We start from the raw sequence: 13,161 nt of genomic DNA, 5'->3' as shown, positions 1-13,161 counted from the left end.
GAAATGCTAATATAGTTTCTGAGCTATCTACAGCTTTCCAGATGGTGGAATGTCTGCCCTAAAAGCAGAAGTAATACTCTTTTTGTAACAGATCAGATTGGATGAGGGAGGTTTTATGTTTAAATTATATTACTTTAGTGCTATAGTGCTGAAACAGTTTAGTCAATCAATTGATCAGTAGATTGTAAGACAATTAATCAACAAAAGTTCTGATAGTCATATAATGGCTTCAGTTGTGTTTCAAACTGTTGTGATTATGAATTAAATAGCTTTGGGTTTTGGACTGTTGGACAAAACAAGCATCCTGAAGATGACACTTGTGGCTCTGGAAAAATGTGCTGGGCATACTGAATATATATAAAATGATTAATTTAGGGAAAATAATTTACTCTTCTTCCTTTCTTCCTGCCCTCAAGGAAATGACCATTGCCGCTGCGTGTGCTCCACCAGGCGGAGGGCGCAATCCGGTGACCCCCCGATTCATCCGCCACTTTAGCATGCTGTGTCTTCCCACACCCTCAGTACAGAGCCTCAAGCAGATCTTCAGTGTGAGAAAGCACACATACACAGACACACATACTATGTATACACACAAAAATGTTTGTAACTGATTCAGAAATATTTAAATGTTGCCAGAATGCATTATGTTCATTTTCTCTTCAAGCTCCGTTGCTCTTTCTCATTCCTCCATTTCATTCCTCATTATTATTATTAATATTTATTTGAATCCCTCCTTTCCTGCCTGCTCTGATCTCTTTTCCCTCCCACTCCTCGTCCAGGCCATCCTGAGAGGTTTCCTTAGAGAGTTTTCCCAGGAGGTGAAGGGCTGTGCCCGTCAGATTGTGGATGCAGCTGTGGGGATTTACAACCGCTTAAGTGTAGATCTGCTGCCCACTCCAGCTAAGTTCCACTATGTATTCAATCTCTGGGACTTCTTCAAGTGTGTCCAAGGTGAGACTTGAGCACGCATGCTGTTTGCACACACAGACATGCTCACATTGGACACCCATGGAAATTGACCTGATCAGTGGGTTGGTTATTGACTGCATCACTAAAAACGCCTTTTAATGTTTAGTATGGACTCACTCAGGAATAAAGCATATACACCCTCTCTTTTCCTCAAATAAACTTTAACTTTGCTGAAAGAAACTGACAGATACAGACAGTGTCTAAATCTTGGCACCTCCTCAGCATGAGGCACAGCCGTGATGCATCTCTTCAACTTCAACAAAGCTCTGTCTAAGCCTCATGCTCCCAAATCGTCTGCACCATCATCTCCTCTGCCTCCTTTCCTCTCTCCCCATCGCTTCCTTTACCCAGCAGGCATCATTACAGCACGAAGATGAGCTGAAGTGACTTCTGCGACTGCTTTCTACCCACTACTTGTTCAACAGAGCTGGAGTGCATTACCCAAATACAAAGTTCCCTTTAGCAATACACATTGTTGGTGAGGGGTAATAACTAACACCCACTCATGTCATTTTCTTATATTGCTGGCATCACATGGCCTTTTCTGTTTTGTTTCCGTGCATATGTGGCCTTAGTAGTTGTCTTTATAGGAATCTGGTTAGGTTGTTTGCATTTTCTTTCTCATTTTATGAGCTCCCTTTTTTATCCTTACATCTTTCTTTTTCTCACTACATATAATGCAGATGGATTTTAAGATAAAAAAAAAATGAAAAATTCTCCTTTACATTCATCTTTCCTCTCTTGATGACCAGGTATACTGCAGTGTGAGTCGAGTCAAGTGAGAGACAAGAACCAGATCTTCCGTCTCTTCTGCCATGAGTGTCAGCGGGTGTTCCACGACCGACTCATCAACAACCAAGATAAAACCTATTTCAACACCATCGTCTGCGAGATGGCCAGTAAGAACTCGGTCACAAAGACCCTCATAATAAAAGTGTCACTCTACACATTTTACAGTTACAATCCTGATTCTAAAGTTGGGACGCTGTGGTTCTTCTCAATTTCTTTTCTCTCCTGTTGTTTACGTGTAATCCTGGCAAAAAGATTTTTTTCCCCTTTCTTGCTCGCCACTCGCTTGGGATTTTGTAAATTCATAATGAGTAAATATTTACAAAAAAACAAGACTGTTTATTAGTTTGAACATGAAATGTCTTGTCTTTGTACTATATTAAATCGAATATAGGTCAAAAAATGATTTAAAAATCATTGCATTCTGTTAATTATTTACATTTTAAACCATGTCCCAACTTTTTTTAAAATCGGGGTTGTATTTTGTATCTTTCCAAGTTGAAGAATACCCCTCTTTTTGACCCTGTCTCTCTCTCTCGTCCAGGCAAATATTTTAGCATTGACTTGGAGCCCTCATACTTTGTGACTCAGCCCATCATATTTGGTGACTTCATCAAGGTCAGATTCTAACTTCTCCTATCGAAAATGCTTGTTAACTTCAGAAAACATTTGATTTCTCTGTTTACACTGAGTACCTTACAACTTTCACTTATAGGTGGGTGCAGAGAAAGCTGACCGTCTGTATGAGGATCTGACAGACATGGATAAGGTTCAGGCTGTTCTCCAGGACTACCTCAATGATTACAACATGACCTTCTCCAAGGAGACCAAGCTGGTTTTCTTCCAGGATGCCATAGAGCATGTCTCCAGGTGTGTACGTGCAAACATGCACAGCTGAATTGACAGATTTTCTTGTCGTGTGACTTCTTAGTTGGTGGTTAATGGATTTTAGCTGTAGGTGGTCCAAACTGTGAGATGAAAATCACACCAAGGAAGAAGTCACAAAAGAGTCGGTATGGTGCTTGTTCAAAATAAATATCTTGAAAGACATTTGAAGTGTTCAAATGTATCTCTGGAAAACCTGCTCATAAAGTTTAGTGTTTAAAAGAGATATGATTATAGCTGATAATGAAGTGACTATCAAATGTTTAGATTCATTTTGAGAGAAATGATTTGTGTATAAGACTCTTGTTATGTTTATGAGTTCTGTTATATCAAGACATGCACCATCACACAAATGAGTCCCATATTGTAGAAAGTGAGATTTCCAGTCAGAATTTCCAGTCAGCCCGTATTCAGAAACATGCTTTTAAACGAGCTGTCAGGGCTTCTGTAAGGTTGTGATGTCACAACTACACAGTCAATACCTTCAGCCACACCCCCAGCATCACCCTGGTTGCAAAAACACTGGCAGAGTTGATGCAGAAGCACAGTGGGCGAATGCTTGCTCAGGCCTGTGAGAGCTGACCAATCAGAGCAGAATAGGCTTTTCGAAATGGAAAGAAACAGGCACTGAAACGAAGGTTACAGACAGGGACAGTTTTTTAAACATTAAAGCACTTGAACTTATTTTAGTAGACGCCCTAAATAAAAGTATGAACCTCAAAATGGGCGTAACAGGGTAGCTTTAACAATAGAACTATAGAATGAACAAGAATAAAGTTAGAAGGGAGAGCTGCAGGGTCTTGCTCAAAGCCCCCTGAAAGGACACTTCCATGGAACCTTTGACCTCCATATATCTTTATAACCACAGCAGACCTGCCTTTCTCTACAAATGATGACAGTGATTTTATTTATTTTCTTCTAGGATTGCCCGTATAATTCGCCTTGAGAGAGGCAATGCCCTGCTAGTTGGGGTAGGAGGTACAGGCAAGCAGTCACTCACTCGGTTAGCAGCCCATATGAGCGGTTACTGTTGCTTTGAAATCAAACTGAGTCGAGGCTACAACTATGACAGCTTCCAAGAGGACCTGAGGAGGCTATACAAGATGGCTGGTGTGGAGGGAAAAGATATGGTGTTCCTCTTTACGGATACTCAGGTATGATGGAAGGACTTGGTTGACATAAAGATTATAAATATTCAATGCCTGCAGATTGTTTGGGTGCCTGCAGATAGGTGTTTTGTCTTGCACATCCAATTCTACTCTCCACTTTGTCTTTCCTGTTGTAGATTGTGGTGGAGGAGTTTTTAGAGGATATCAACAACATGCTGAACTCTGGCGAGGTGCCCAACCTTTTTGAGAAAGATGAACTGGAGCAAGTACTAGCTGCCACCCGGCCGAAAGCCAAAGAGGCAGGAATCAGAGAGGAGAACAGGGACGAGGTTTGCACAGAAACAAACACTTGCTGTAAAATCATTCAGGCAGTTAAAATGTAGCCCAGTTTGTAGATGTATAACGTGCCAGCAAACAGATGAATGCAAGTACGCCGTGAAGATGATCCGAGCAAATGATTGAGTTAGAAAATTACCAAAATTAACATAGCTCATATAAACCGATTTCTACACAGTTGCATGTAGAATTGATTTAATCTTAGAGACGATGATATCAAGCTCAGTGAGTTGTGGTGTGAATCAAGATGTGTGTAAAGAGCACAGACCTGTGAATGTCATTACAATTTTAACCGAACAAGTGTGGGTGTTTTTCAAATGGATTCCAATGAGTGCCAGAAAGGATAGTGGTTTGCCCAGAGGTAGGAAATGTGATTAAAGGAATGATTTGACATTTGAGTAAATACATTTATTCACTTTCTTGCTAAGAGTTAGTTGATATGTTTGATCAGAATCTCATGTCTGTGCAGTAATTGTGAAGCAGCCTCCAGCAGCTGCTTAGCTTTGCTCAGCATAAAGATTGGAAAAAGGGGGAAAGAGCTAGCCTGTCATATCATATTAGGTTCATCCTCACAAAAAACAAAGTGTAAAAATTGACGTTGTGGTTTTATGGGAGGTTATGTGCCAGACAATCGCTCTCACACACCAGTAACACAAAGTACATTCAAGAGAGATTTGACTAAAACAGTAAAAAACAATCCCAGATATTGGAACCTAGTTTTTTTTAAAAGATTAAAAGATGAAAAAAAGGGATTATCTGTATCAAACGCTGCAGTCAAAACAAAGACTGAGCACTGTCTGTTGCTAAAGAGGATATTTAAAAACTTTCAAAAACATCACACATACACAGTGTTACCCATCAAAGTCTTCAGCCCCAAGAGAGCTGTAAGAAAATATCAGCCTTTAATGTTACCTGCTGCTGAGACTGTGCCTCCAGCAATTATGGTATCTCTGCATGTGTGTGTGTGTGTGTGTGTGTGGCCTTCAGGTGTTTCAGTATTTCATCTCTCGTGTATGGGAGAAGCTGCACATTGTGCTGTGTATGAGTCCCGTGGGCGATGCCTTCAGGTCCCGCTGTCGTATGTTTCCCTCACTGGTCAACTGCTGCACCATCGATTGTTTTGTGCAGGTATGCTGAGATAGCTTTCTGACTATACCTAATCATACAGTATGTGTGTATTTACTTAGTTTGGGATTGTGAAACTAGATGATTTTGCAATTATACATACAGTAGAAAGCCATACAATCTAAAAACAATTATTATTACTGGTTCAAACATGTTACAGGTATTGGCCGCGTTTCCCAGATTCGATCGTTCTTAAGGACTTAAGAAGGCTCTTAAGAAGGGTTCGGCTAAGAAGGAGCGCTAAGATACGGGTGTTTCCCAGACGCGTTCTTAACTGCCTTCTTAGGAGAACCTTAAGATCAAGCCAAAGAAGCTTCTTAAGAAGCTCTTAGTGGGAGCTGTCCACCGCGGTGCTGCTGTGCTGAATCAATCGATGCCAGGCAAATCGATCACCCACCTCTTTATCAGCGCATAAGTGTATGTTTGTGTGTGTGCGCTGTCAGACCGGGCTGTCCAGGCAAAGAGATCCAACGGCCGTTGGATCTCCGCACGGGGCAGCCGGTACTTTGCCTAGACAGCCCGGTCTGACAGCACGTCCAGTGGGGAGAAGTGCTGACGCACGTATGCATTTATGTAAACTCTAGCTTCGCGCACGGCGACGCTGTTGGTTCGCAGGGATAATGTGCTGTATTGCAGCCGTGGTTTCTCACACGCGCGGACTTTGGCAACGCAGAGTAGCAGGTGAAGCCTCTCTGGATGAGGTTCAGCTGAGTTTAATACATCTGTTCCCTTGATATCTGTGAAATGCCACAGGGTTGTTGTTTTTTTTATGTGTAGTACTATAAACTCATATATGCAGATGTTGCGGAAAACTTAAACGTGTAATTCAATAAAAAGGTTTTTTTTCATCTACCATTTTCTTATTTTCTTTTCTTGCGCCAGTGGCCCGCAGCTATGAGCGCATTTCAACACTGAGCATTGTTTTATTTTTTCGCAAAGTGGATGATATAAATTTCCCTGACGCGCTTGATCACTGAGCATTCGGTCACTAAGAAGGCTGTTAAGAGTGGGTCAGCTCGATCTTACATTTCCTTCTTAGTGAAAGATCTTCTTAAGCTAAGAGCGACTCTGGGAAACACATCCTTCTTTCACAGCGTTCTTAAGAGCGCTCCTAAGAAGATCTTAGCACTTAAGAGCTTCTTAACGAATCTGGGAAACGCGGCCATTATCTGCATGTTTTAGGATGTATCACTGTCTTGAACCAGTCTACAGCACCATTCTACTTTCAGTCTAACATTAACACCATGCTGCTGGTCCTGGCAGCTACACCCAATGTAAATTCTTCTCCACTCTGACATCATTTTTCCCTTCTTCTTTCTTCTTATTGCACTTTTCTTGTTTCACAAGTCTCCTCTCTTTTACCAACCATTCACTTCACCTGCTTTTGTTCAGGAAGCTTGTAGTTTTCATCTTCATTTAATGTCTTTGTTATTGCGTTTTGTCTTTCTATTGCTGTACTATGGAATCACTGCACAAATAAATAAAAGCTAAAATAAAAACTGAATATCCTCACCCCCGTTGAAACCTTATCTCACACTCTCCTCTCTTGCCCAGTGGCCTCGTGAGGCCCTGCTCTCTGTCTCACAGGCCTTCTTCCAGAATGTGGACTTTGCGAGCGAGGAGCTGAAAAAGAACTTCTCAGCCATGTGCGTGGAGATACATGTTAGTGTCACTGACATGGCTGAGCGCTTCTACTCAGAGCTGAGACGGCGATACTACACTACCCCTACCTCCTACCTGGAGCTCATCAACCTATACCTGTCCATGCTGCAGGAAAAGAGGCAGCACCCAGCGCTTGTGAGTGCAACCATCAAAATGCATGAGCAGTTATCGGCACAAGTGATTAGTTGTCAGTTGTGGAATTGATGGTGAATCTTTGCCTTACATTTTTACAGAGGACAGAGCATTTTTCTCGATGATCAGCGTCTTTGTGGATGTTGCACTGTCATGCACATTGTCTTGAATTTTGTGGATTATGCCTGCATGAAAAATATGCATAATATATCCCTGTGTGTGGGGGTGTTTATGTATAGGCCAGGGATCGTGTGAAGAACGGTCTGACCAAACTGCTGGAGACCAATGAGCTTGTGGACAAAATGAAAGTGGAACTGTCTGCTCTGGAGCCAGTCCTGCAACAAAAATCCACTGATGTTGATGCCCTCGGGGAGAAACTGGCCACAGACCAGGAGAGCGCTGGCAAGGTCTGTGTGTACATATGAGACAGGGAGAGATAGACAAGAGATTAACACAAAGCTTTCAAAAGTTGTGTCTATTGTCTCCTTAAAGTGCTGAAAAAGCCTGATACCCTTCTGTTGTTGCTCTAGCATATGTGTGTATCAAACAAAAATGAATCCTTGCCACAGGTGCGTGAAGTAGTGCAAGAGGATGAGGCTTTGGCCAAGGTCAAAGCTGAACACACACAGGCCTTGAGGGACCTGGATGAGGCTCTGCCAGCCCTGGAGGATGCCAATCAGGCCCTTAATTCTCTCAACAAGGCTGACATCTCTGAGATCAAGGCGCTCACCAAACCCCCAGACCTGGTCATGACTGTCATGGAGGCTGTCTGCATCCTGCTGAACTCCAAGTCAGTGTGCTTCTCTCCCACTCTAAAAAAAACAGACTTCCATTCCTCAAGGATTTTTGATTGAAGACATGTCTCTGCCTCTGTTGTCACATAAGAGTGCCCTTCTCTCCTCATCTTCTATTCCATTATTACTAGCCTACTTCTCACTAATTATGTCACATCCTAATAATCTATTTCAGAAAAAAATAGGGATGGCAGAAGCAATTTAAAGCATAAACAAGTATAAGAGCATGGAGAACAGACAGGACAGTACATCATTTGTTCAGCACAACTGATTTAATTCAACACCAGGGGCAAATGGTCATCTGTAAACACTTTCTAATTCTGTCAGATCCAAATTAATTGCTGGTGAGAGAACCTAATCCAATTTCAGTCTAGGATAAGTGACTACAAAAAATCAAGTGTACCAAACAGGAGAATGTATTCACACCATGTCTGTGTCCCATTTATCGCACTGATCAATCATTTTAATCACTGTGGCACTTAAAATATCATCAGCATTATTATAACTATTACCATAATTTTAGCCATTTTAACAGCGATCTTCATTATAATCACAATTGTCACTCTGCCAAATGTGTGAGATTTAGGCCTAGTTTTTTAATCCCATATATTTTGTAGTCAGCATCCAGAGAGATTACCCTACCATCTCATGACTCATCCTTCTGTCACCTTAAATTTCATCAAGCAGTAATCTACTGCATTGCTGCACTAAATCCAGTCCTGCCTAATATCCTGTCTACTTTAACCTTTTAACACGCACTGTTTAACCTCCTGTACACTAGTACTATGTGGAACTAACACACACTGCTAGTACAATGCAAAGGCGCCAATTTATGTATTTGTCTGTGGTTAAGTGAAAACCACCAAAGTGATGATGGTCAAAAAAACACTTCTTTGCTTTTGCTGTAGTAATTTCCATAATGTAGGCTACTGTTGTCGGAGGGGGCACTCGAGGGGGCAGTATTCACATACACATTGGCCACAACATAACGCTATGTTGCTCATTTGTATAATACCACAACCTTTAATAATACCTAAGCAAAACATACCTACACATATGAATACCATTACTTGGAATTTGTCGTGCAGTATTAACATACACATAGCTTACACACACAAAGATTCCATTTTATTTAATTATTTAGGCCAATTATTTATTTATTCATTTATTTTTGTGGGTGCACCCATGTGACCGCTGCGTATGGTACTATGATGTCAAGTCACATGAATATGAATATGTATATATATCTGTTTTTATATCAGACTTGTTTGTTTTTCTTGCACTGAGTTGTGATGTGAGTCTTTCTGTTGAATGCGATTTGTAAGCATTGCATGTCAAAGTGTAATTCCTAGATTATAATCACAGTATCATGACATGCAGAAGTTTACATTACAATGTGCCTTGGTTATTTATAAGTGCTTGTTTAATTGGTAGAAAGTCAAACTGGAAATTTATACTTTGTGCCAATATGAATTAGGCCATATATGAACACTATTAATCATTATTAGCCATTTTGTTTGGCCCCCTTTTTTTCCACATTCCCCATCAACATCCCTTTCTCCACACAGATCGGACTGGCCTGGGGCCAAGCAATTACTTGAAGATGCCAATTTCCTCAGGCGCCTGACAGACTATGACAAGGACAATATCAAGCCTCAGATCCTGTCGAAACTGCAGAAATACATCAACAACCCTGATTTCATACCTGAGAAGGTCTGTTTGGATTTCATGTTGATCACTCTGATATGTCAGTCAGATCCTTTGGTGCAGGGTTCAGAGTAAATACATTGTGGGGAAATTGTAGTTCAAACACGTTGACAGTTTTGAAAGTACCAGAGCTGGGACGAAAACAGGAAAATAATTGCTTAAGTTTTGATTATGACATTATGGTCATATGTACTGTATGTTACTGGTTACCATAAATTGTATATATATGTAAATTGATATATTGTGGAGCGTAACACAGTATGTTTCAATATCTGTGACTTAATGTAATTCTTTTTTGTGCTGTTGGGTTTAGGTGGAGAAGGTATCCAAAGCCTGCAGATCTATGTGTATGTGGGTCAGAGCCATGAACCTTTACTCTAGAGCCCTCAAAGAAGTGGGCCCCATGAGAGAAGAACTGGCCCAGGCACAAGTTAGTAACATGCAGCAGAGTGCTGTATGCATACAGATTTTGATCTTTTTCACTCTGCAGACCTTTTACATGCACAAAAATGCATAATATGACCTCTTAAAATGTGGTTGAAAATTATCTCAAAAAGCTTGTGTCTAAAGTCTAAGTGTCCAAAAAATGTGTAGACCTGTTTGTCAAGTCTATTCAATCCATTCCCTCAGTGCCACTCAGGATTGCCCTGCATACATTGCAGCAAATAATGAGAAGAAAAAATGGACTAAAATTATCTAAATGATTCATTTTCCTCTGTATTTTTTTTCCTTCTATTCCAACCCATGAAGGAGGAGCTGGACGTCACCATGGCCACCCTGAGGGAGAAGCAAGAGAAGCTTCAGGAGATGGAAAATCAGATCAAGGTCCTACAGGAACAGTTTGACAGCAGCTTAAATGAGAAGGAGGAGTTGGGTAAAGGGCCATTCCCTTTATATTTTACCATTTATTAACCTCAACCTGGGTTTTAAACTGCCCAGCCATTGCATATTTTATATGATTTAATCCCTGTTGTTTTAAAATGTCATTCATCCCTTTCAGTATTGAAGGAAGCTTTATTACCCATTGGATTTGAAGAAAAAAAGTCTACCTTACTGATATTCTTTTTCTATCTCTCACTTTGTGACCCCTCTCTTTCCTCAAAGTTAACACCATGGCTCTGACGCAGGCTCGGTTGACCAGGGCAGGGAAGCTAACTTCTGCTCTTGGTGATGACCAAGTTCGCTGGGAAGAAAGTGTTGCCTTGTTTGAGCTAGAGATCATCAACGTTGTGGGGAATGTGTTCATTGCAGCTGCTTGTGTGGCCTACTATGGAGCATTCACTTCCTACTACAGGCAGCTGGTAGGTACAGTGTAGAGTCTTAGACCTTGTTGCTATTCAATGCCTCTTTACACTGCAGCATCCATATGAAAAAAAACTAAACCTTATTGTGGCTTGTATTTCTTTGAGAGGTAATTCCCAGAACAGAATGGATATATGGTAATATCTCTGTACTGAATCTGTTTTTTCATTATTAAAACACAGTAGAACAACAATAAAATCAGTGATAAGAAATTGATAAAGAAGAGCAAACATTATAAAATTTGCAAAATACAAAAACAGAAGAGGTTTTAAAAACTCCTCAAACTAATCATCATTTAAACATAAAATGTGGCCCCTTTCACCAGCTAACTGACCAGTGGATACTTCAGTGTCAGGAACTGAACATCCCCATCAGCTCCAGCTTCAGCCTGATCAACATTCTGGGTGACCCATTTGTCATCCACCAGTGGAACACAGAGGATCTGCCTGGTGACACCTTCTCTACCGAGAACGGGATCCTGGTGACCAAGGGCCGCCGCTGGCCTCTTATGATCGACCCACAGGACCAGGTGAACTAGAAACTGGCATTATAGCAACATTCATTCAGTGTGTTTCAGACGTGGATTGATTTGTTGTTAGTTGTGTTTTATCAGTTATATAGTTGTATTCACGCTGAGTTAAGAAACCCCGAGTGGATAATATTTTTTTTGACAAATTCCTTGTCTTTTTAGCTTCCATGTAATTTAAAACATTGACTACATGGTTGTGGTACCAGTATAAAGAATAGAAAACAACTCTCAGAATAGAACTACCTGTCAGACATGGTCAGAGACAAAGTCACAGACCAGCCTCTGCCCCAGGACACACACAGAGTTCCCAGCTTCCCCTCATAGAAAGAACACAAACCAGCTCTCTCAGAACTCCAAACATGTACAGGGCGAATAATTGTCCAGCTTCAGTTTTTAGGCCTCCTTTTAGCTGACTGTTCTGTGTCTTCTTGACCACTGACAAGTCCAATTTTCTCTCCTGTCATGTTTCAGCCTTTTTTTTCTCCTTCATCCCTGAAAATCTGTCTGTTGTTCTTTTTCTAAAGCTGCTCTCTCTTGCTTTTCGTAGACAGAGGGATGCAGATATGGGTTGGACAGGAACTCTGAAAAGTTATTTGTGAAGACTTCAGTGCCTGCTGCACTTTGATGGCTACAGTCTACCTTTATTATGTCAAGTGCTGGAAAATGGTTCTTATCATATACATGTGCAGGCCATCTTTTAGGGCTGTGCCAATTAGTTCAAAGCTTCATTCAAGACAATGACATTCAAATTCTAAATCCACATTTAAATGATGTGCACCTTTTTTTGCATGATAGTTGATTGTTGAGTCATAGAAACAAAAAAACTATTTCAGCTCTTGTAAATTACTTAAACCATTACAACAACAAAAAAGATCATACTGTGGGTCTGAATTCACTTGGCACCCGGTGCTCAATTTAATCCAATGAATCATTTTATTCATATTGAGGATTTTGTTTATGGTGATGACATCATTAAATATAATGACTCACATTTGAAGCTTCATTCCAAAAACCTCAATCGAAGCTTACAACATTCAGTACAGCCCTACATTAGATAAAGGTTATTTCTGTCCCTCAGGCCAACCGATGGATCCGCTCAAAGGAGGCCAAGCATGGCCTCAAGGTGATCAGGCTGACAGACCCGAACTTTCTCCGTACCCTAGAAAATGCCATAAGTACGGGCATGCCAGTACTGCTAGAGGAGGTAGGAAGACATTAAAAACACTGAAACATGTTTGAGCGTAAAGAAAGTGATAAGTGGTACATTATTCCGAGCAGTTTGGTCGAGGTACACATTATTTTGGTCTGTATAGTTCACAATTTTGGCATTTAACTGAGCTTCCCATTTACTTCCATTGATTGGACATAGATTGCACAATGAGACCTTTATTGAACAGTCTTGTTTATTACCATATGTGTGTGAGTGTTCCTGCCTCTTGTGTTCTGTGTGTTTAGTTAAAGGAGACCCTCGATCCAGCTCTGGAGCCCATCCTGCTTAAGCAGACATTTGTGGCTGGTGGACGGACATTAATCCGCCTCGGAGACTCAGATATTGACTATGACAAAAACTTCAGGTTCTATATGACCACCAAGATGGCCAATCCACACTACCTACCAGAGGTAAGGACAGCACACACACAATATCCCGATTAGGTCCATCTGGCATCCGCAGTTGTGCATCAGAGAGGCAATGCCAGGTCTCTATGGAGTCTTGGAATAAACATCGACACAACCCTGCTGGTTGCCTCAAGGTTTTTGAGAAGAAATCCCAAACACTTTCCAGCCATGACAACCAGATGTTTATAGGCTTTTGAACAACACA

The 13,161-nt window shown here is 41.0% G+C and overlaps 1 protein-coding gene across 6 annotated transcripts in view; it reads left to right on the top strand.

The window, feature by feature from the left end:
- The window catches only part of dnah6 (dynein, axonemal, heavy chain 6), a 58,263-nt gene that overhangs the window by 27,051 nt on the left and 18,051 nt on the right, over positions 1-13,161 (top strand). For all 6 annotated transcript variants that reach the window (XM_084369205.1, XM_084369201.1, XM_084369202.1 and 3 more), the window contains exons 48-65: positions 417-548; positions 780-951; positions 1,722-1,868; positions 2,303-2,376; positions 2,474-2,628; positions 3,566-3,797; positions 3,929-4,081; positions 5,076-5,216; positions 6,768-7,010; positions 7,247-7,414; positions 7,577-7,797; positions 9,370-9,514; positions 9,822-9,938; positions 10,259-10,382; positions 10,613-10,809; positions 11,136-11,339; positions 12,418-12,543; positions 12,795-12,959. In XM_084369205.1, coding sequence (XP_084225331.1) covers positions 417-548; positions 780-951; positions 1,722-1,868; positions 2,303-2,376; positions 2,474-2,628; positions 3,566-3,797; positions 3,929-4,081; positions 5,076-5,216; positions 6,768-7,010; positions 7,247-7,414; positions 7,577-7,797; positions 9,370-9,514; positions 9,822-9,938; positions 10,259-10,382; positions 10,613-10,809; positions 11,136-11,339; positions 12,418-12,543; positions 12,795-12,959 — 2,916 coding nt within the window. The remainder of the gene's footprint in view (positions 1-416; positions 549-779; positions 952-1,721; positions 1,869-2,302; positions 2,377-2,473; positions 2,629-3,565; positions 3,798-3,928; positions 4,082-5,075; positions 5,217-6,767; positions 7,011-7,246; positions 7,415-7,576; positions 7,798-9,369; positions 9,515-9,821; positions 9,939-10,258; positions 10,383-10,612; positions 10,810-11,135; positions 11,340-12,417; positions 12,544-12,794; positions 12,960-13,161) is intronic.

The sequence above is a fragment of the Pagrus pagrus genome (assembly GCF_965226575.1).
Source record: "Pagrus pagrus genome assembly, chromosome: 2".
In the NCBI taxonomy this organism is placed as follows: Eukaryota; Metazoa; Chordata; class Actinopteri; order Spariformes; family Sparidae; genus Pagrus; species Pagrus pagrus.
The sequence above is the reverse complement of the archived record's forward strand: the minus strand, read 5'-3'. Positions and strand labels throughout refer to the sequence as shown.